This window comes from Festucalex cinctus, chromosome 6, assembly GCF_051991245.1.
Source record: "Festucalex cinctus isolate MCC-2025b chromosome 6, RoL_Fcin_1.0, whole genome shotgun sequence".
Classification (NCBI taxonomy): domain Eukaryota; kingdom Metazoa; phylum Chordata; class Actinopteri; order Syngnathiformes; family Syngnathidae; genus Festucalex; species Festucalex cinctus.
In genome coordinates this window covers 18990963-19015777 of record NC_135416.1, presented here as the reverse complement: position 1 = coordinate 19015777, position 24815 = coordinate 18990963, and the positions used below count along the sequence as shown (strand labels likewise).

Sequence of the window (24815 nt, the reverse complement as noted above, 5' to 3'; positions counted from 1 at the left end):
TGATATGGAAAGACATTTTATTCACAGGTGGGATGGTACATACACACACTGAAATATTAGAGGATGCAAATACAGACATAGCACATTAAAAGTTAACAACAGTGTTTTGGTTAACTTAAGCACAAGCGACCATAACCTGTTCTTTTAATTCCCTTTTAAACTACAGTATCCTATGCCCTTTTTGCTACAGTAGACTGTCAATTCCTCTACTTTTAATGCTTGTATATGGCTTTCAAAATCATGTACAACACCATTTAACATGCTCGTTTTTTTAAACCTAGTAGAATGAAACTCCCTATCTGATTGTTTTCTTAAATGACATTCACTGACTTGATTTGAAATGAGCATTTGAGGGTTTTGATGCCCAGACATTTGCAATGCGAAAACAGCTAACGGTGAATAACAATGACATTATATAGTGCAGTCATTTTTTCATCCTCTCAGTGCATCCGTCAGTTTAATAATACAAGATCATGTTATGTACAATGTGTTTTCTCAATACAGCAGGTAATACATAGGAAGACCAGAATGTGTTTCAGTGCAATTTGAAAGTTCATCAGTGAGAAAGTCATAAATTACTGCATGAATTTTACATCAACTACAACATCACTGCAACAAGGGTTTTCTTTTTTAACCTGAAAGAGTAAATAACCTCTACAACATACAGTATAAAAAAAGATTTCATATTTCCTAATGTTTCTTATTTGTAAAAGGAAGCGATGGCCGCAATTAGGCAGCATGAGATTGGGTGATTGTCCTGAGATGAATGCATGTTGTCATGACAACAGAAAAGAAGACAGCGGTGTAAGATGGTGGGCAACACATTAAGTGGACATTCCACAGATTCCTTCCATGTTGCCATCACGACACGCTACCCCAGTCCCACCCGTGCCCAAGCACGAGCCCCCTCCCGTCTCGACGGCGCTGCAGAGCCAAGGCTCTGCGCTGTGGATGCGGTGTACGTGTTGGCGGGGAGATGAGCAGGCGGAGATACCTCGTTCTTCGAGGAGCTGCAGGAGTCCGGGTGCTGGTCGGTTTACATTTGGGCTGGGGGAGACTGTGAGGCCAAGGTGCTGCCGCCCGGATACAGCTGAAGCACTCACGTGCTCACAGTTCGGACATAATGACAGGCTGATAGTGTGATGGCTGCAAAAAAATTAAATGAGTATTAAATGGTGCAATCACTTTCATTAAGTTGGGTAGCAGTTGTGGTAAAATGTACAAAAAAAAAAAAAAAAAAAAACAGGTTAATGAGGCACCGCTGATGCAACACAATCTTGTGGTTTACTGTTATGAAAGCGCTGTTGAAAATTATTCAACAAGCGAGGCACACAAACAAGTTTGAGCGGATGGAACAGCTCAACAAGCTCTCAGCAACAGACGTGAAGTTGAGCAGCAAATGTGCCACAAAACAAAATGGCACATAAATATGGAAAGCCGAATCAGCATCTATTCCATATCCTTGATATCCAGGAAATGCACGTACTACAGTACTCTATGTTTTGTCCTGCTACTAGTTGTACTTGTGACATTATAAATATCTACTAGAAGTACCACTAGCTCACATATGTCAATTAGTACGCAGTTTGCTTCACTGGTTACATGCAGTTGTCCTACCAGTATGCCAAAGTTGTCTGACTAGTGTGCAGACATGGCTGTTCTACTAGTGTGCTGAATTGAATTAATAGTGAGGACAAACAGTGTGTTAGTACATGCCCATGGTGTACTCGTACTGGATATCAAGTACAGTTAAATGATCAAAACACCTTTCCATTCGTGGCTGAATGAGTTAATGGTTCATTTGTGACGTTAAACCTTTGATAACATGAGATAGCAGGCAGACACGGTTTAGTGCCAATTTTGTTAGTAATTGAAACATAAAGTGAGGACTCAGGTAATACTGGACCCACAAGCTCTTACTTTGCTCCTTCTAGAGTTGGAGAAAAATCCTGGACAGACGTTTGCTGCCACTAGGGAAGGAAAAATTGGTCAAGTGAGCAAAAGAGGTCTCAGTGACTTAGAGCATTGCAAAACAATTTTGCTGGTTAAGTTGTAGACAGAACCTTTAAGGTCAAAGGGCATGCTGGTCCATCTCGGATTTGTCGCAAATTCAAAACTACAAAATACAGTGTATGTGACCTGTCCAGTGTGCAACCTGCCACATGCTAAACACGTCAGCAGGGAACAGTTTGACGCTCGCCTCATGTAAGATCATGTATTTCATTTAAAAGACATATTTTGCCTGGAAAAAAATAATAATAATAATTGTGAGCTCTGAAACAAACTGGTGGGGATGCTTACAACAAAGGAGGAAGCAAGAAAAGTTGCAAGACTACTATGAGAGTTCTTACCTAAAGGGGAAGGAGTGAGTGAGGAGGGATGGTTGAGGGTCTTGGCAGTTGGTGATGGTGGGAATGGTCTGAAGGTGGTTGGGACCCGATGGAGACACGGCGGCTTTGGGGAAGGAAAACATCACATTCAACTTCTCACTGCTGCAACATTACAACCACAAATACTCTACTGATGACATCCATCCGTCAAAAAAAGGGGAAAAAAAAAAAAAGTACTTGTACGTAGTTTGAAATGGTGCACTATATACAATAGTTTCTACAAGTGTACCTAACCAAGTGTTCATTGAATGTATAAAGTCTACAATTTAGTCAACTTAATTCTGATACTTCATTTAAACTAAATACAATTAAATTCAGTTGGTCTCAATGTGCGGAAGAGTGTGGTTCTTGACATAGCACAAATGTACAATTTGTGTTGGGATTTGACGCTACAATTTTATAATCTGTTCTGTAATGACCCTTGAAAACACGATGCGCAGAAGATAAAACATGATATAGTAGGTGTTCACTATACATGGGATGTGAATATATTTTGCATGTGTACGTAATAATTCCTTTGCAGGCGTCCTACCCATGCTGTGAGCGCCAGAGAGCAGGGACAAGTCAGGTTCATCCTCCTCCAGGTCGTTCAGACTGTACACATGCTGTATGTCCACTTCAAGCTCCCTGAAGTCCTTGGTCAGCACTCCGGGACGAGGGTGAAGGATCCCCCCCAGGTTTGGTTTGGCCAACTGTTGCCACTGGTGCAGAGTCACTGACCCTGACGATAAGAATCAGAGGCAACTGTGCTTGAAAATACATTTGATGGCAACCATTTAAGTGCTTTCATATGTGATATTAACTAGCTATAATTGACAACTATTCCGAAATAAAAGAGATGTTTTTGGCATGGTCAGTCATATGGCCCAAAAAAGTGCCAATTTTCTACAAATTCTGCCTGCTTATGTAAACTTATCAGCACAACTGTAGTCTCTTGGAGCGCATGCAAACTGCACAGACGGCGTTTATTGAACTCAGCTCACAAGTGACCAGCATAACATTGCAGTCATCACGTAATCCTGGCACCCAATAGTTCATGAAAATGAAGTAAATTGCTAAAATTAAAATTGGAAAAACCTTTTCGTTAATGAAATAAAAACAAAAATGTTTTAAAAATAGATGAAAAATAAACTACTGGTACTTTTTGAATTTATAAAAGTAACTAAACTAACTATATTTGTAGTGAAAATGACATTCATTTTCATCTTTGCCAGTAGTATCAGTCATGAACTTTTGAGGTTCATTTGAAAAGTATTTATTTTGGTACTGATGGACGTCAGTAGAGAAGAAGGAAGGGCATGAGAATTCTAGTTTAATTTACTTTATTACACAATACATAGTGCCTTTTTGTTGTCTTACACTCAACAAATACACCATAAAAAAACTAAAATAAGACGAAAACTAATAAAAACTACAACTAATACTAAAACTAATAAAAAGTAAACATTTTCCAACAATTATAATAAAAATTAATTTAAAAAAAAACACTAAAACTAGCTAAATTTCAAAAACAAAAGTCAAAACAAAATAAAAACTAATTATATAATAAAAATGGATAATATGGATAATAAAAACTAATTATCCAGGTATGACCAATCAAATCAGGTTTAATCCAACTGTTATATCCATGTCACAGTTGGACTGTACATGAGTGCTTAGTCCTACCTATGGACTAAGTAAGGCACAAGGATGACATGATAAAAAGGTGACCGTTGCTTTGTAACCGTCTTGGATGCTACATGAGTGTCGCCCACATATTAAAATAATAACATTAAAAATAGAGGTTTATTATCGTATGGTGGACAATTTATGTGGCAGTACCATAAACAGTACATTGTAATTTTGCACTATGTCCTTGACACAGTGACTTATTTCCTATTAGCGCATTGGCACCTTCTCTTATGATATTAAAGAAAGAGCACAAAAACACACTGAGAGCCGTGAATAGGTTTTCAGAAAAAAGCTGAGGATAAATTCCACTGCAAAAGGCAAATTGTTGAATTCGTGAATGCAAGGAGGGTGGTCATTGCATTCAGAATTAAAAATGACAGCAATATTAAAAAAAAAAAAAAAAAAAAAAAAAAAAAAAAAGTCTATAGTGATAAACCATTACTTTACATTCTAATTTGGGGTTGTAGAGAAAGTATTTTACTTTGTTCTTTAAGCGCTAATAACACCAACAATAATGCTGTCAAATCATTATTGTTCATTAAAACATTAACGTTGGGAGACCTTGAAAGCCCTTTGATATGAGAACAATGTCAGGTTTAGAGAGTTTTAAGTGTGAGATAATTGGTCTTAGACAGTCACGCCAAGAACGCTTAACATCTTGGTGTGAAGTTACTGACAACACACACCTGTTTGAATGTATATACGCTTAACAGGATGAATCAAGACGCTACCTTCCAGAGGTTTGACAATCTGCAGGCGGTCGGGCAGGTATGACCTGGATCCTGAGGAGTCACATGAGTGACGAGAGCTTCCATTGGAGTAGTTGGTGCCGGTTGACGCCGCCGGACTGGAAGCAAGGCTGTCATTTGGTGTCAAGAAGCCACTGGAGCCCTCATCCTCTTCGCTGTTTGCTGCCAAGGCACGCAGTTTCCTCTCACGCTCCACATCGAAGAAAGGCCGCTCAGAAAAATGGTTCTGCTGGCGGGCTGACAAGCTGCGCAAGGCAGCTTCAAGATCCTGGCCTCCCGGAGTGCCTGGCTGGCCCAAACGCTTTGGCCCGCCGATGCTTCAGAGAAAACGTGACAATGTTAAAACCGTCTCTAGTGGTAACAAACACCTATGTGTTCAGGTTCATGGACTCACCTATCTTCTTTCTGGGCCAGACTGCCACTGGGCTTGTCCTCCAGAGTAAGACTGACATTGTCAGAGTCGTAGTAACTGGTCCGGGGGGTGCTGGTACAGCTGGAGCGCACGGACACCGAGCTAGAGCCTGGAAACCCCGGAGAGTGGCATAGAGATCGCAGCCTCACTGACCTGTTGACCACGCGCACGGTTTCAAACACACGCCTCGGGTGGGTTCTGCAAAAAAGAAAACAAACAGGATGAGTACAAAAAAATAAAATAAAATCCACCAATAGTCTTCCATCAGTCTGCCCCAGGGCAGCTGTGGCTACGATATGTAGTTCACTGCCATCAGAGTGTGAATGTGGGTGCATGGATAATGTATCCATTGTAAAGCGTCTTTGATTGTCCTTTGATCAGTATTATTATTGAAACCATTTGAAATGTGGACTCGTCAGACCACAGAATACACTCCCACTTTGCATCAGTCCATCGTTTCTTGGTGTTGTTGATAAATGGCTTTTGCTTTGCTTTTTTTTTTTTTTGTTGCACTTAAACTGCATTTACTGACATTGGTTTTCTGAAGGGTTCCTGAGCCCATCTGGTGATATCCTTGCCAAACTGATGTCGATTTTTGATGCGCACTAATGTGCACTAGAGGCTGACATTTTTTCAGAATCCCGCGGGTTCCGGGATTGGAGTGAACTTTACCTTTAATCATGGAATTGCGACGGGACAGGATAAAAACTTCACGGGAGCAGGATTAATTCAATATCCATTCGGGGGAAAAAAACAAAACAAAAACCTTGGTCTTATACACAGTTGCACAGCCATATGAATTTTTCTTTTCAGACAGGTTTTTGTTTTTTTGTTTTTTAATGATTCAGTTGACCTCCATAATGGGAGTGGTACGGGAGTGGGAGTAATTCTGAATTGGAACGGGATGGGATGGGAGTCGTTTTCAACACGAGTGGGATGGGATTGTATTTTTGTTTTGTTTTTTAACTATTGTCAGGTACTGGGACGGGATGAGATTTTTGCTGTGGGACTGGAATGGGACGGGAGTGAAAATCCACTCCCATGTCACCCACTACTGAGCACTCAATGTTGGTTTTTGGCCTTGCCGCTTACATGCAGTGATTTCTCCATATTCTCTGAAGTTTTTGATAATATTATGGATGATTGAATCCCTAAATTTCTTGCAATTGTACATTGAGGAACATTGTCCTTAAGATGTTCAACAATTTTCGCACGTCCTTGATCATAAAGAGGTGAACTTCGCCCCATATTTGCTTGTGAATGCCTGAGCAATTCAAGTAAAATCCTTTTATACTCAATCATGACACCCATCTGTTCCCAATTAGCCTGTTCACCTGTGAGATATTCCAAACCGGTGTTTGATGAGCATTCCTCAACTTTCTCAGTATTATTTACCACCTGACATAGCTTTTTTGGAATATGTTGAAACTATAAAATTCTAAGTTAATAATTAGTAGCCAAGAACAATAAAGTTGATAAGCTTGAACTTTAAATATCTTGTATTTGTAGTGCATGTTATTAAATATAGGCAGAACAAGATTTGCAAATCATTGTATTCTGTTTTTATTTATGCTAAACACAATGTCCCAACTTCATTGGAATTGTGTTTGTAGAAAGTTTATCTAAATCAATTAATTACAATGCTTTGTTTAACTTGCATTTATGTATTAAATTAAGTAGTGTTAACAGATCCTGGGGTGTGCATCCACACACCAACGACTTCAGTGATGATCACATGCTACACTTACTTGTATTCTGACGATGCAGGCGTGTCCAAGCCTTTACGGAAGGTGCCCTCTATCTCCGCTGCCAGGCTGTCCATGGGGAGGACAGTGGCCAGAGCAGTGTAGCGCTGCACCGTGCTGTTGGGCAGGCTCTTATTTCGCAGATTTTTTATGTCTTCTCGAGCCTCGTGGAGCATGTCCTCACACTGGGAGTACTTGTCCCGCAGGTCCTTGAGCTGCAGACGGCAGGCAACAAAAATGTTAAAAGGGATAACTTGACATATTTCGCCATTTTCAACAAGTTAATATTTTGTCTATATTTAATTTGATACCTTCATTATTGTCCATGTACAATTAATACTTTTAAAAACACATTTTGCAGTTTTGCTGTCGACTGAAAATGATCACCCATGCGACCAATCATGACTGAGCTTGCTAGAGTCATGTGACCAAACCCTTAATACAGGTGAGTTGTTATTGGTCGTTACCTGAGCTCTGAGCACCTGTGACGTCATTTTCAATCAACAGTAAGCGACAAAATGTGTTTTTAAAGGTATCAATTGTACATAAAAAATAATGAGGTTATCAAATTCATTATTCTTACTGCTGAAAGTGGCTAAATGAGCCAAGTTTTCCTTTAAGTTTTTCTCAACTATGATAATACAAAAAGCCAGATTCAATGTCTTTAAGTGAGTTTGGATATCTTGCCTCAGAGTGCAGTTCCAGGTTATTCTCACGGGAGGCAATCAGATGTTGATTCAGCTCCTCGTTCTCATTCGTAAGCTACAGGGACCAAAAGAATATGGAAGCAGGGAAATTGTTGTCATTCATGATCTCTGTTTTAGTTTAAATATTGTAGTGAGTTTCAAAATTTTTTACTCACACGTTTGCAGCGAGCCTGCAGGTCAACAATCTGGGCAAGAAGTGTGCTGATTTCCTCTTGTTGCCGAAAGGAGTCTTCTACTTTGCGCGCTAGCTCTTCTGATAGGTCGACTACTTGCTTGTTGACAGAGGCTTAAAAAATGCACAGGTGCCATTACTGCCCTTGAATAAAATGGGGTTTTATGCAATTACATATTGCAATTCCAGTGAGATGACTTACACAATTCCTCCACACACACCATCATCAGCTCCTGCTCTTGTTCCTCATAGTTGGTTGTCTCTGCGCAGAGCTCACTGGCCTGCGCAAACAATGTTGGGTCTCATGATTTACACTCAATTTGTTCTCAATAAATACATTACAGTACATTTAGTTATGGACAACATTTTTGGAAAAGAGCTAACAAAAAATGTACCATTGGCAGTGTCACATTCTTTTTCAAACAATATTTTTAAAAAGAATCTGCAATTGAATTATTGTTACCAGGGAACAAATGAATGGAAGGAAAATGTCTCATTAATTCATACTTTATAGTGCATACTGAAATATGGTTACCTCCAGTCGAAGTTTGCGGTTCTCTTCCTCTAAACATTTCATTTTCTGCTGCATGAAGTCATAGTGGACAAAGTTGCTGAGAGAACTGCTTGATTCATTCCTTTTTATTCTACAAAGAAGAAAATGTTATCACATGAGAAATACATTCAGTAGTTGTTATATACAGCTTAAACATGAATGTGTGTTGATCAATGAATAAGTAAAACGTGGTTCCTCATTTATATCAAGTGAGGCAACAAAATATTTAAAACATTTTTTTAATTCCCAACACGATTAATTAGGTATAAATTTAAAAAAAATCAATAAAAAAAATAAAATAATAAAATAAAATAAAATATTGGAAAAAATATTGAAAAAAATTTGAGGGGGCGGGGGATCCGCAAATATGCAAATCTGAAGGTGCCCAACAACGAGAATGCAGTAGTCGACTGTAAACAACAATCAGAACTGTGACCTAAAATGCAATTCCAGCCTTAGTGAGAGGTAACACTCTCTTAATTACATCCGAGCAAAGGATCTGTGTCTATACTTCTCACGTTAGACGCTTGTGCTACTTTTGACACCACTGCCAATCACATCCTTACACAGAGATTGATAGTTAGCATTAGAGGAAGTAACTTAAATTGGTTTAAGCCCCATTTATCAGATCGTGTTAGTTTCTAAACCGTAATAATTAAACCTCAATGAATCAGTTTATCCTGCGTACAGAGATGTTAAACTTTTTGTTGCAGGCCACATTGTAGTCATGATTTCCGTCAAAGCATGACTGCCTCATCATATTGTATTTTTGCATCTACACCAAAAAATGATGCATAACTTGATTTTAAATTAAAAGTCAAGGAGTATAGTTTAATTATCGTTCAATTTGTTTTGTGAGATAATGGCATAAAATATAAACATCTTATGATACAAACATTGAAAAAAAAGCTTGCATTGACCAAAAATCACCAGTTTAGCGTCCATAGGTTTTTGTGTGGATGCTAAAACGCTGCAGAATAATCACTGTTCTACCAAAAGATCATGTTTTCATGATGATGGTTATGCAGCAAAGGAATTTCTTGAACAATGCTTTTTGTCAAGCATCTCTCTGTGTGTACATTGTACTCACGGTGAGTGTGACTCAGCATTCTCTGTCTCCTCTGTGCTTGCGTAGAACTGAAGGAGGTCATCTCGCATTGAAAGCTCATGACGCAGTTGAGCAATCTGGGAAATGGGCCACAATAACTTGAGTTTGTCTTAGTAAAAGAATCAAATCTGAAATGTGATTTAACAGACACATATTGGGCTTGGTTGTACCTCCTCCTTTGCACTCTCTAGCTGTTCATCCAGTATTCCATTTCGGGTTGTCAGTTCTTGGTTTTGTTTTAGGAGCGACTGACCAATCCGTGCTGCTAACTCAAGATCACGCTCTTTCTGGAAAAACATTGCATCCATACAAAATGTGAATATAGCACACCAAGGGAGATGCTCTTTCTTGACCCAAATGTCATTTGCGCATTTATTCACAGGAAGAAGTACTGTATGCTAAAAGTGGTAGGAGTTTAATCTCCTTTAAAGTCCTGCTTATCCTGTTGTGAATGCGTGTGTGTGGGTGTGTGGGTGCGTGCGTCTTGTGTGTCTTACCTCCTCCAGCAGGTGTGTGACTGCCTTAATGTCATGATATGTCTTGGTAACCTGGCCAACTCTGTCTGAGCACAGCACTGAGAGAGGGAGGGAGGGTGGCAAAGAGAGTTCATTAATGGAGAATGTGATCCATACCCAGTAGTACCTCTTTATCTTCACACGTTTTTCATACAAGGAGATGTGAACCAGCATCCGGCAATAAAACACCTTCCCAATTGCCGTAATGTCATGTACATCAGTGGTCCCAAACAACCAGGCTATGGACTGACAACAACAGAGACTGAACAAAAGAAGTTATTAATCATCAGTCTGAAATAAGTTTTATTTTGAAAATCAGTTGCATATGGCTATGCCTTTGTACACGTCAAACTGCTCATCTCGTCATGTGATAAAGTAATAAAAAGGTAAGCCCACAAGCTGGCCAAAATGAGTTAACAAAAATAAATAAAATAAAATAAAAAAACACACACAAATGTGGAGCTTTTTCGGAAAGGAGATAAGGCCAACTGACCAGGCAGAAAATGAAAAACCAACAACTTCCAATGAAAAGAAACCTGCATTAAGATACAATATCGGCAGATCGACTTAAAATACAGGTTTATTCCTACAAGTGATTTTTATTCAAACCCGTTCTGCGTAGTATGTGATTCAAACATAGCAATTAAGTTTTCAAAAGTGCCTCAAAAAAAAGCAATGAATACAATGCTTCCATTTCCAGCATCTTATCTTTCTAAAGTACGATTTTCTGTAATGACAGAAACAAAAACAAAATTACAGGGTAGACTAGAGGCACAAGTAACACACTCTGGTACCATCACCTCTCATTACCCCAAGATAGGATTGGCTCGTTGAAGATAAACAAAAGCAAGGCTCCCACTTATTTAAATAACTGTGTTCAACTTAATGGTGAGTTAGTTGTAGCTTTAATATTGTGCTCATTTGTTTCAGTCAGTCTGCCAAAATATTGACCAGCCTGAGTTGGTGTGTAAAAAATAAATATATACACTTACATATTTTGAAATGAACTTCACTTCTAAATAAACAACAAAAATTAACCGATTCATTAAAGTGGAGCCACTTTCAACAGACCATAACAACTCCATGTGGTCAATCAGATAGTGATCCTCTTAGCTTGATCCTTTTTAGCCGAGATAAGACACCTCTAAAGACCTGGTTCGCCTGGATACTGATATAGCTCACTGGTGGAGTCTGCCAAGAATAAATTGGACACAGGACATGTACAGCACAGAGGGGTTAAGAGAGGCTGGCTTTTGGATTATTTTTACTTGGAGACTAGTACAGTATTGTCTGTTCAGATCCATGACCAAGTCATGCATAACAATTTTATTAGACTATCATCCAGTGTTAGGTTTGCCGCACAGGTGCCCAAAATTGTTATTATTATTATTATTATTATTATTATCATTATCATTATTATTGATTAATTATTATTATTATTATTATTATTATTATTATTATTTTATTTATTTATGTTTCGGTAAACGGTACGAAGCAATGTTGGAACGTTAATCTGTCCACCGGTCAACACTCGGTCAAACTGTGGTGGATTTGCACATCACCACAGGCATCATTTCATCACCAAATGGCCAAACTACACTTAATTAATGTAGCAGTGTGCTGCATGACATCACCAAACGCAAATACAACCCATCCCCGTGTCAACAACTTAGCCGATCATTATCACATTACTAATGGTAACACTGTTAGCTAAACGCTAATTTGTACTCACCACTACAAACACTAAAAAAGTACATTTTCCATAATATGTCCCATTTAAAAGAACAATTACATTATTAAACAACGGCAACGTTGTAACCCTTTGTAATATGCAAAGCACAAGAGCAGCATGAGGAATTTGAATGTCATCAAATCCAGTAAATTAAATGAAACAATAACTGTTTTAAAAAATAATACTTTAGTCCATTTGAATATCAATCTCCCGTTGTTGAGTACAGAATTTGACTGGACAAGCACATACAATAAGTCTGAATAACCAGAATGAGGCGTGACATTTTAATCTTAACAGTGATTTGTCATGCAACACAGTAATTAGATTGGGCTCCTTGGATTCAGCTACCAAACACTTTGCTAGAGTAGATGTCACTATATCTAATAAGGCTAATGGAGAACATCTAAAGGCTTTTGAATCAAGGGGCACTATAATCAATTGCTGCCCATAAATAATAGTAGACAAGTGACCTAGATTCACACTGAGTCTTATTACTGCAGCATACAACAGCTTCCAACATACAGACAGCAATGGCATGAACACATTGTACATAGGACAACAAAAGCACGGCCATAATGTTTTAGAAGTAAACTAACAGCAGGAAGTTTTAAAAGACTTGGCAATAGATGTAGTCACTATGTAACAATTTGGCTGACTGGACTTCCTCAGGAGCAGGAGGTCAAAGAGGAGAAGATTAGTTTCACTAAATTTTTAGGTACTCTAATTGTGGACAGAGGAACATGTACTTTTACACACTGTATATATAAACAATAGTCAAAGCTAGAACCACACCTGGTAAATATTTCTACAAAGCTTCATGCTTGGTATCAAAAAATATTTTGATATCTCAAGCCTAATTCCATTTGGATAAAGTTTCCATGGCCCAGGTCTCATTCACTAGACCGGGGGTTTCAAACAGGACGAGATAGCAAAAAGGGGCAAAAAAAAAAAAAAAAGTTAGTGTGGCCATATTTAAATTAAAATATACAGCGCAAGACACAAATGTTTATTTCTTCCAAAAACAGTAATAATAGTCATTGATCAATGTTAACTTTATCTAAGCAGAAAAGTCAGGTTTCATACATTGCTTACTAAAAAAGAGCACATTAGACAATATACAACCAATGTTATCGGTTACCTCATCATGTGCTGCAAATGTGAAGACATTCTATCCAATGTCATTGTGCTCCAGAACAATTCAATAGCAATTCATAACCTGTTATACTGTGCAGTGGATCTACAAAATCCTGTTCGAATGCCAAGTTTTTGTGATCCTAAAAAATTTGACCAACATAATTCAGTTTAAACCATTTTGCACCCTTTATGTGACTTATAACCTGTACAATCCAACAATCCAATAAAAAGTTTAGTTTTTTAATGAGAAGTAAAAATAAATAAATAAATAAACAATTGGGAGAACAGTGTTGATCAGTGAATATTTTGTATTTAACATGAAACACACACACACACACACACACACACACACACACACACTACTGCCTCTTGACCTGGCAGACAGAAAGTGCAGCGAGATCAACATAAGAGATTTGCTATGACAGCTAAAGGTTTTAGGGATTCAATGGTGCTAATACTTGGTAGCTACATAAACCAATAGCCTAATACAGTACTGTTCTCGTAAGGATGAGCATTGCTGACTTAGCCGTACTTATGACGTCTGTTGGCGTGCAGGGATCAGACAGGCAAGGATAAACTCAATGCTTAAGATTCACATTGTTACACTGTCTATTGTTGACTGTTGTTAGAATGTGAAGTTGTGCCAGACTGGAAGAGAGTATACAGCCTTTTGAATTTGTTGAGGGATTTTTAAAAAGACATGAACATGATGAGAATATCTCAAAATCACACAACAGAAATGTATCTTTATTGTACTGTTTTTCGGAAGGGTGTCGCAGTGCTGGGGTTTGACGCCAGTAGCATGCCAATTTAGGGAAGTACCCACATAGAGGACAATAAAGGAGATGCTCCACTCACATTTAGTCTGTTCAGTGGATGAGCTTTGATAACAATAATAGTGCAACTGTGCTATAATATGTGATTAAAAATCCAAGTGGTTCTAACTATAGATGAGTTTCATTGAATGACATTTACTATCACTGAGCTAAAATCTAGGGTAGCGGATAATGTAACCCTAGTATATGTAACACACGCACACACGCACGCACACACACCTCTGCATTTCAATGAAATTCCTTTAAAAAAAAAAGTTAATTTGTGGGGAAATTTGCTTTCACGCTACTTAGGACAATCTCAAAAGACTAAGAATACAAATTAATCTTAGAATTACATACAATAGTATTGTTTTATATTTCAAAAGCAATGACCTTCACACACTGAATGCACCACAATGCAGTATTCAGAAGAGACTTGAAATCAATCATTTTTGCAACTGTTAACCATTGCATGACCCTCAAAGACATGACTCAACAGCTTGCACTGTGCAGTACACGTCGCACATAGTTAAGTATTAAAGCTCTTAGATAACACAACATCAGCATTCGAGCCAACAAACTACATCTACTGAACAAGCTCTAAACATCTTAAAGCTTCTCCTCCACGAGTCCCTAATATCAATTTCATCATGCTCGTCATCATGCCTTATCTCACCTTGCTTCACCTCCCTGCAAAGGATGTTATTATTGTTGTTGTTATTGTTGTTGTTGTTGCTGTTGTGGCATGTTTTGTCTTCCAGCCCAATAGCGACAGTGCTCCTCTCTTCTTCCTCCTCTTCGGATGCAGAGGAGCTCCACACCTCCATGGTAACCACAGAAAAACTGTCCTCAGTCTTGTCATCCATCAGTTAAATCCTCCACACTCTACTGTTGGCCCCCAGTGCACACTTGCCGTTTCCCCAGCATCATGCTGTTGGCTCGTGTGTACGGTAAAAACAAGATCCCCTTGACTCCGAGGGAGTATACACCTGTGTGTGTTTGTGGCAAAGACTCTGAGCTTCTTGGTGCTAATAGATAATCCGTCAGTCTGTAAGGCCCATCTGTCGTCATTCCTGCCTACGTTCACCTGGCCACGTTGGACTGCTGGGCAAGGAGAGAAGGGAGAAAGTGGAGGAGGGGTCATGGATGAAGCAAGATCTAATTCACAAGCCAGAAGAGCTCATGTCGATCCCACTGGCCTCAACCAGTTATAAAAACATTTGTGTCACATCTTCTATAATGCTGCAAAATTCGGGAAAAAAATAGGAATGCTAGTACAGTGATAATGAAATTGTATTAAGCCCACCCACCCCTGCAACACTAGATGGTAGGCTCCAACCACGTCAATCGCTGCTCTGATTCACCACATAGCCGTAATGCCAGCATGATAGAGAGAGGGCTCTGCAAGACTGGTGCAGACAAAGCCACACCCACTTTACATTGGGCTGATGGATACAGAGGGAATACATTCAGATGGCATCTGACTGTGGTGGGAGGAAATGTTTTGCAGAGATTTCTTTTTCTTTATTTATATAAAAATTTATAACAATCATAATTTAAAAAAAAAACTTACAGATACACACACCTAACACAATGAAACTTTTATTTTAAAGACAAAAAAATATATAAAAGCAGCAGCAACCCATGTCCTTTTTGTACATTAGAAATTTTAAACAGCAACAACCAAAAGGAATTTTCATGCACGCAAGAGAGATGAAGTTTAAGATGAATATGTCTCAAAAGTGTCGCCCCCTTTCACTGTAACCTTATTTCTATCTGCAGTCTCTTAAAAAAAGCGAAATACACTCATGCAACTGCCATAGTCTTCTTTCTAAGTACAAATAGTTTGCTGAAACCACCTTCCACTTCCGTCAAGCCTGGTATCAATATAACCTAAATGTCTGAGGTTTTCTTTTCTTTGTCGTCTTCTGGGGTTCCCTTCTTCATCCCTTTGGAATAAATGTTATAGTACTGGCCGCTTGACATTCACTGGTGATGAGTAAAACCATTGACCGTCCATATCCGGTCTTTCGTTTTCTTGTTACACATCTGAAACCAACTGCTACCTGACATAAATTTCTCCTGTTCGTCCTGACAGTTGCTAACCCAGACACTGCTGCTTTAGAAATATTAACCTCCACATAAATTTTTCACATACAAAAGTGACTTCTCCAGGTCAAATGTATCACACAAGACTCAGTAGAATCTTTTCGCATCACAATTTCTCCAAAATTTTCAGAGGAAAGCATAGGAGATTAAGTTTAACCATCTACTGCATAAATACCTGTAGATCATTTTGGATTTTAACTTTTGAAGCTATGTATTACACAATTTCACATGAATATCTAAACTATCAACGTCAAGGGATAAAAACGTACAGGTGGTTTGAGAGAAGGCCCCATCATTGATTCAAAGCGGGGACGATGCAGGCTGGATGGAGGTTCACTAAACAACTAATCTGAAGGCACATAGCCCCCCCCGAAAATAACAAATGACGCACACAATACACAACACTGCAGAACAGGTTCCCGAGTTCTCCCGGGCTCAGTAGTCAACCAGCAGTTAAGCTTGTGTGTGAATGACATGAACTGATGCAATAACGGAATCCATCACTTTTTTGTTTTCCCAAAACAGAACAGGGGAAAACAGAGGAGTCTATTTTGATGAAATACGGTAATCTAATTCACCGATCATCCCAAAGGTTGGCTGCATTGAAGCTGTAACAGAGGGGTACACAGAAAATCAACAACACCATATGCCAACTGACAAAAAGCCAAACATAGGGTTAGCAGGTTAGTCTGTCCTGCGCCACATAAGAACATGTGGCTTGGCATCACTCAAGTACAGCCTAACTAGCATTATGAGGACAAAGCCACATAAGCTCATGAGTTCCTATCCCTCCAAACAAAGGGTCATCAAGAGTTTCAAGATGGTGGCACTCAGTATAAACAGTATCGGATGTCAAGATTGTTTTCTCTTAGCAAGACCAACAAATACAAGATCCAAGAAAGCCCAAGTAATAGTTAAGTCAAGCAACTTTGTATGTTATCGTGAGATGCATGCACTTTGAAAAAGTAATTTGAATATTAGGGACGTTCCGATCCTAAAATCGGAAATCGGTCCAACTGTGTCATTAGTCAGATGATTGGACTGGGAGGAAAAAGATCGTGTTTTTACATTAAGCAGTATGCATAAGGTACTAGGGGTGTGAATTGCCTAGTACCTGACGATTCGATCCGTATCACGATTCATAGGTCCCGATTCGATTCGATACCGATTAATCCCGATGTGAATTTACAAGTCGATTGTTACGATTTTTTTTACTCAATTTAGAAAATACCATTCAGTAAACTTGTACATGTACACTGTAAGATTTGTATGAAAATGTATTATTTATTGATCTCAAACTTCAGTGTTATAACTATGAGCCACTGTATTTAACAAACAGGTTGTAACCTTTTTCATGTTAGAAAAGCATTGAAATAAAATATTAAGGCTTAATGTTCTATTAATATAACATTCTTCCATGCTAAAGATGTGAAAGTTAGATGTTTTGTTGAATATTTTTTCATCAAAAGTGGATGTTAAAAAATCGATTCGGCTGCCTATTGAATCGATTCGAGAATTGCGTGCTGTAGTATCGCAATATATTGCCGAATCAATTTTTTTTAACACCCCTATAAGGTACTTATTATCATACACAACTTAAAAGTAGACACAATAACACAAGCACTTGCAAGGTTAGCATAGCACCAAATTTTGTGTACCACATAACAGGGTAGGAACAAAACGGACTAAATGTCGCTAACTTAACTATAACATAAAACGATCTTCAGTAATACGTGAAGTACTGCTATCTCCTTAACTTAAAGGCTCAGTCTGCCGGTTTCACTCTGGAAAAGGCACTTTTTAAATACAGGATTTAAACAAACAAACAAACTACTTCTCAATTTACAGATCAGGGCTTGTCTTCATTTATGGTGGTGATTTTGTCCTAACCCCCCCCCCCCCCCCTAAAACCCCCCCACCCCCCCGCCCCCAGCCTGTATTTTGCCATTTTGTGTTTGTTTTGTAAACAGCGGGACGTTTCTGTGGAAAGACAAAGTGTTTACACCCCTCCAGCCAATCGCAGAGTGGGGGGTGGCGTGTCGCAAACGGCGCCGGGCGAATTTGCCGGCTGTGTGACACTACGACCGCGGCAATTTGAAAGCACGCACAGATTTTTTTTTTTTCACTCACTCATTCACACGTGTGTTTGTGAGTGAGTGAGTGAGTGAGTGAGTGAGTGAAAAAAAAATCTGTGCATGCTTTCAAATTGTAGTCTTTCTTTACACAGTAAATGATGTTAAGGGTTATTGTTTCCTTGATGTTTGTGTTGCCCACTTTCTTGTCTGGTTGTATTTGTGTTGCAGCTGTATTTATTTTTATTTAACTCTAACTGCAACATTATATGTTTGGTGTCGTGCTCTCCCAGTCATTCCAGTTACTAGACAAATTACAGACCAAGTGACTGTGCCTTTCTGCTGGTTGCTCATTCAAAGCATTCAACAAATTGAAATGCTTTAACTTTTCTTATGACACTCATCCTCGCCACAATAGTAACACACAGCAACAAGGATAAGTAACTTTAATATACTATAATGGAAAGCAATGCATTCAATTACTCATTACTGAAAGAAATGGTCATATTAGAGTAAAACCTTTCTCAGTAATATGACACTGGTGCCACTGGCTGGGCCACACCAAGTTATAATTGCAAAATATCCTAAATTACACCAGAAAATTCCATCAGTATAATATAATGCATACAACATTTCATCATTCTATAAGAGAATCAATACTACGCATGTCATAGATGTCAAACATGCCATGAGGGTGTCAGCATGGTCACTTGGCTCTTGTGTCTGCACTGCTATAGTGGAAACAGTTCAGAAAGCCAAATGACAGAAGGTTAATCAGCTTTGTGACATTGCAGACCTATGTGGTTCACTGAAATGGCAATATGTGGAAGAGAGGACATCAATTGAAGCACAATCTTACAGACAAAGCACGAAAAAAAAACTTAGTGATTCGTAGACAGAATGAGGGTACATTTTGAGACATGACACTACTGACAAATTGTTTTTGAGGTAAGTCAATCTCTTCCCTTTGGTCATGGTAATCACCATATTAAAGCATATGACGCTAAAAGAATCTAAGTCTCAAACTAGATACAAGGTGGGGTCACAACAAGTTAAACAAGCTGCCCTGAAGAAACAGAAACTACAGAACACCTCATGCATACACCGTGGACAGTAAGTCCTGCATGTGTTTTATGAAATGCAGACAAACTTCCATCCATCCATCCATCCATTTTCTTGACCGCTTATTCCTCACAAGGGTCGCGGGGGGTGCTGGCGCCTATCTCAGCTGGCTCTAGGCAGTAGGCGGGGGACACCCTGGACTGGTTGCCAGCCAATCGCAGGGCACACAGAGACGAACAACCATCCACACTCACACGCACAGCAGACAAACTTTAGACCTCTTAATTCCCCAAACTGTATGTCAAGCGAAAATACTCACAGAAGTATTTGAAGGTCTCTTCAATTTGCTGGTGTGTGAGGCCCAGGACGACCTCTGGCTGCAGCAGAGGAGTGTGCAGCCAGTCATCATTGTCGTAGCCGAACACACAGTCTGCTCGTAGAGTGTAGTTGGGCTGACCCTCTGACAGGAGGCTCACTATCTCCAACTCTGGCAGGTCTGCACAGAGGTCTGAACAAAAGAAGTGTCTATGTTAGTGTGAACACTGAGGGGCATTTTAAGTGCAGTCAAATGTAAGTGATATGGACTTGTGGAAGCAAAACACATAAAAAGACAAAGGCTAAACTACACATTAAAACACTTGAAACTGCTTAATGTTTTGATTCAAATAAATGTATGTATTGGTATTTATCTACAAAGAAGCTACTTTTCAAATCAATTGTTTCTAAACAAAGTAACAATTTGTATTTGACCTACCTGTTAGAGTGGATGCATCAAGGCAAGATGTTGGATGCACTTCGTCAACAGCTGAGCCAAGGTCAACAGGTTGGGGGTCCACATCTTGGGACCCCGGCACCTCCCCCCAACCCCCATGGAGGGAGAGGGCTGACTGGGAGTCCAGGTGGGCCTGTGTGAGCCAGGAGGGAGGAGAAAGAGGAGCAGGAGAAAAGGCAATAGGGGAAAGAGTGGGATGACAGTTCGACAGAAGCTGGAAAGTAAAGGCCAACTCTGTCCCCTGGTGGCTCACACAGAGAGAGCACAGGACACTGGGATTGGATGAGGGAAGAAGGCAACAACTAAAAGGAGTAAAAGAAAGGGGGAAAGGAAAGAGTGGAAAACCATTAAAATGTGGTTGTAAAGTATTTTTACAGTCATAAACTCCCATGTTGGTGATTGCAGTCATATCTAGGATTTATCATACTTTTCAAAAGACTCGACAGCAAACTCAAAATAAGACCTTTGTTTAAATCAAAAGAACCTTCCACTGGGTTTGCAGGAGGGCTGGGCTGTGTCACTCATATAGAGTTACAACCGCCTCAAGCTGCACAGATCAGGTTCTTCAGCATAGCTGTACCACACCCATGGACACACTGTGCAGAAAGAGCTTGTACATACATGCTACTTGCAAACTTCAGTTAACAATTGTTTTGTTCCACATACTTAAAGCCTATTTTCTGTAGGTGACCTAGATAGGCCGCGGCGCACCTGCCGTGGCACAGAAGGTGGAAGCCTGTCTGTTGGGTCTCGAACTATCAAGTGATCGCAAGCTTAAACCCCGGAAACATATTGATTGGTTGCGAAGGCAAAAGTGGGCTGATCTCTTGTGCCATGCAGGTCTGAACTGGCATTCAAAAAAATAAAAACAAAATGGGCCCAAGCATTTTAACTTAGGCTTTCAGGCAGGCAGTTGTGACTCCTGACCACCCCTGGCTAGCACGTACCTCTGCCACTCCATGCAACAGAAAAATGCTTGTCATTGGATATTTTTGTTATAGTTTTTTAATATATGCAACCATTTTGGTTAAAATGTGGATCATAAGTAAACATTTGTCACTCGCGTTCCGCTCGAGATATGGGGTGCATTCAAAACCATTAACACAGTAGGACGATACCAAACTCAAGACAGAAAAACAACTACATCAATGCATTAAACGTTAACTACAAATAGCTCCTCAACAATGTGGACTTTTTAACAATCTATAATTCAATGTCTCAATTCTAAAGTGTTTAAAATGTATTCTTTATTTCATCAAAAGTATTCTAATCAGTATTGTTACTGTAATATTTTAATTAATACAAATAAAATGAATTTGAAGCTGCTATCAGCCATTATTTCAGCACTTTTAGTGAAGTTTTTCCATGGTAACGTTTCAGCACGGTATCATGGTATTTTATTCCGCAGTGTTCCCCCAGTCCTTTTACCTGCCCTCCCTACCACCAGGTTAACTATCATGGCCCCTCGTCCATATATATTCCTCTTCGGAATAGGTGCCAGTATGTCGTCAGCTGGCGTGCGCACTCCCTTCCGTCGACAAATAGGATTGGGCACGTCTTTCGTCACCCCAGCAAACCCCACCCACTCCTGTTGACAAATATGATTCGGCGCATGGCAACCCCCAAGTTGACAACTATTTTCCCAGGCAGAATTTTGTTCCCAGGCTAACCCAGACCACCAGGCTAAGCAGGTTTTCTGGGGGGAACCCTGTGGAGGTATGGTAGGAAAATCAAAATTCTGGTATCAGGACAACACAAATAGTTTGACACAAACATTAAGTGATTCCATAAAAGCTTCTGAATTATTGACAGTACACTGAACAAGCTTCATCACTATGTGCTCCAAATACAATTATTCTGAAGTGTAATAGTAATTTTTGTTTGGGATTTTAAGTACAGTTGAAAGTAACACATTATCAGTTAAAATAAAATAAAAAATAAAAAAAAACACACGTTAAAATAGGCATAATTAAAATAAATTAGCGATTTATGGAAGGGTTTTGTTTCTATTTGATTATTTTCCAACATCGCAAACCATTGGATCCATTCAAAAGCCACAACTCCAGCACACTACAATAAATGAGAACATCTAAACCTGTTCACTATTAAAATGAGTTCATTTAATTGCACTGGTATTTCCGAATGGTGCTTTGTAGATGCATCCCCACGTAGGACATTGTACAAATGATTAGACAGAGCAGCTATTGTTGTTCAACTGAGTGTGTTGTATTTACAACTTCTGACAGCAGAGAGCACTGTTGCCAATGGAAAAAGTTTAAGTAATATTCAAGTTCTTCCAGTTTGGCACAGAATAAACACTTGGTAGTATATACGGTGCTATTAATATGACATAACTTGATCTCTCTGCACTTGCGGAAACAACAGGACACCCTATACCTAAATCCCGTTATTGAATACTTTTAGAGGGCAAAGGGTTAGGCTCTACTGCCAGGCTGAGCAGAGCGCAGCCACTGGTGCACAAAGCACTCACCTAATTGCACATCATAAATAATCTGCACCACCCCTATGCCCAAACACACACACACAGAGCCCACACCCCGCTGCCAGCACAATGACTAGCACAAGCCCTTTAGTTCCCTTTATCCCTGTTGGTCTGCCTGCTTCTCACACGTACAGCACTACTGTATATTTCTTCATGACAGTCACATGTACATGGGAATATTCTAGCTTCACATAAAAGCTATGTCCAAGCTCTGACTATTGTAACTTGGCAGTAAAGCAAAACACGCTGCTGAATTGTCGGACCAGAGCCAAGTAAGACTAGGTTGTCCACTTTGGGTAGACATGTTTATTAACCATCTACGAGTCGGTGTTTATAACCAAACCGTCAAAGTGTGCAACATGGAATTCTACAACACTCAGCAGGGATATTATTATCCATGGAAAACATCATGGAGTCAACTTCTTTATATTCTCCTTGACATAGTTGCAAAAAAGCAAAAAAAAAAAAAAAAAACTTTCATCATTAATTAATGCCGATTAATAAATCATTATTCCACAAAAGGGCTTGTGACTTATGCATTTCACCAGGTGGTGCAAACAGCCCGTGTCCTTGGAGCTTGGACTGGACCTGACTGAGTTTAACTCAACAAGATCCTCAATGGCACTCTGTGCAAAGAATGGTGTGCGTGTACGTGAGTGAAGGCACACAGCTTTGCAAGGGGGGAGTGACGGAGCAGTGCATGGCAAGGAGAGAGGACGGGAAAGAAGCGGCCACATTGATATTGATTAACAGCCTGGAAAAAAAAACAAAAAAAAAACATACACAGTACATGCATGAGAGATTTTGCTGGCATCTCCTTTAATAAGTAAAGCTTGTACAACTCTGCATATTTATGACCAAAGGACATGCAAACTACTGGCAGCACAACATAGATGCCATGTAAAAATGCCAAGCAAGAATGTTTGATCCTCAGTAAACCACATAGGCCTACAGTGGAATATATATATGTAAATAATTATAATAATAATAATAATAATAATAAATCTACACATCCTGTTCAAATGCAAGACTTTTTTTTGGTTGTCCAGATTCTCCCATCAATTTACAGTAAGTGTGTCACTTATGCACCTTCATGAAATATACCCTCTCTGAGTGGAGCGACCATGAAACGAGGGTGTTCCCCTAACATATCTGTCAGTACGCACATTCTCCCAGAGACTGAAGGTTGGGTTATGCTTGGCTCCTCATAGGGTTTAAGCATTGTTTGTTTTCTCTTATGTGCTCCACAAACAAACAGTACAGTCATCAGCCATGAGTTCTTGATTTGTTTCGTATTTGATGCGCCATGTATGCATTGTGTTGCTTCGCTACCTGGTCAACTCTCAATTTTCACAGTTTCCTTAGCATTCAGTTATGCATGGTATTGTGATTAAATTGCTTTCAGTTAGTTTTCGTCCAGTGAAATATGAGTGTTGACATAAACATTTTAATTTAGTTTTCATTAAAGAAATTAACAATGAGTTATGACTTAGAACTCAGTGTCAGAGCTTGACCATAGATGGGAAAATTCGACACATCCATGATCTTGAAAATGCACTAGAAAGGCACATAAGAAATTGACTTCAGCGAAAATTGATAAATACGCCCCTAAGTGCAATTTTGAATGTGTCTTGAAGTGAATTGTTTGCAGATGTTATAGAAGCTTAAAAGAAAATGACAAAGACGAGAAAACTTAAGAAAAAAAAAACTTCAAGAAAAAAAAAAAAATCTGAAGAGGAACTTTTACACCATGCGGTGAGCAAGTGTTTTCCAGGGTTGTCAGAATGAGCAGGATAGTCTAAATAAAATCTAACTGGTAAATTTTTACTTACATTTCTGCAAGATCAAGCACATTCAAACCACACACAAAACATTTCACAAAGGCCTACAATTTCTAGTATGAACTCCAGTTCACTATCTAGCATCATGGTCCCTTTGACGTTCAGTATTGCAAACTGCCAATCTCGTGTTATGCATCAGTTAAGAGTCTAGACACAAAATCAGTTGCAGCGTTAACGTGGCCATCTAGATCACATAAAAGTGTTTTAATTTTTTTCAAGGGTGTGCAGACTTTTTATATTCACTAACAAGAAACCTGCAACAATATGCCAGCAATGTTCTGCTGATGAAACATAGAAAATCTTTGCACACTAACATTCTGGGGTGCATTTTCAACTTGGACATTTAGTTAATTCTTTGCCATAACACAATAATAATTTCATAGAAATATTGTAGTATTGTTTTCAAAGTTTGGTTGTCAGAACCCAATGGATGTTTCTTAGTTACAAAAGGGTTACTGTATTTAATACTTTTTTTTTTTTCAAGTTCAAAACAAGTATGTGTAAACACGGCATGAGTTTTATGCTTGTAAAATGTGAAAAGAATTCCAAATAATTAGAACCTTGATATAAACGTACTGTACTACAAAACGGCATGTGATTATTTTGTAGCTTTGGAAGCTTGAACTAAAAGAGTTGGCAAACTATTTTCTTTTCAAAGTTGATATAAATATGGAAAAAAAAATTGTTCTATATAAAGGCCAATTCTGAAGATAAGACTAACACTTTCAGGCTAACACGTCCTCAATAACTCCA

At 39.0% G+C, this 24815-nt stretch overlaps 1 protein-coding gene across 1 annotated transcript; it reads right to left on the bottom strand.

Annotated features, from left to right (window-relative positions):
- Positions 1-20243, bottom strand: hap1 (huntingtin associated protein 1). Its single transcript, XM_077523730.1, has 16 exons — positions 20203-20243; positions 19701-20020; positions 19266-19454; positions 10005-10081; positions 9678-9794; positions 9490-9584; positions 8382-8490; positions 8049-8127; positions 7830-7960; positions 7655-7729; positions 6971-7182; positions 5205-5420; positions 4793-5127; positions 2923-3111; positions 2352-2454; positions 1-1146 (listed from the first exon to the last, which is right to left on the bottom strand). The coding sequence occupies exons 1-16, from the start codon at positions 20241-20243 to the stop codon at positions 825-827; spliced, it is 2610 nt and encodes an 869-aa protein (XP_077379856.1). The 3' UTR covers positions 1-824.
- Between the last annotated feature and the right edge of the window lie 4572 nt (positions 20244-24815).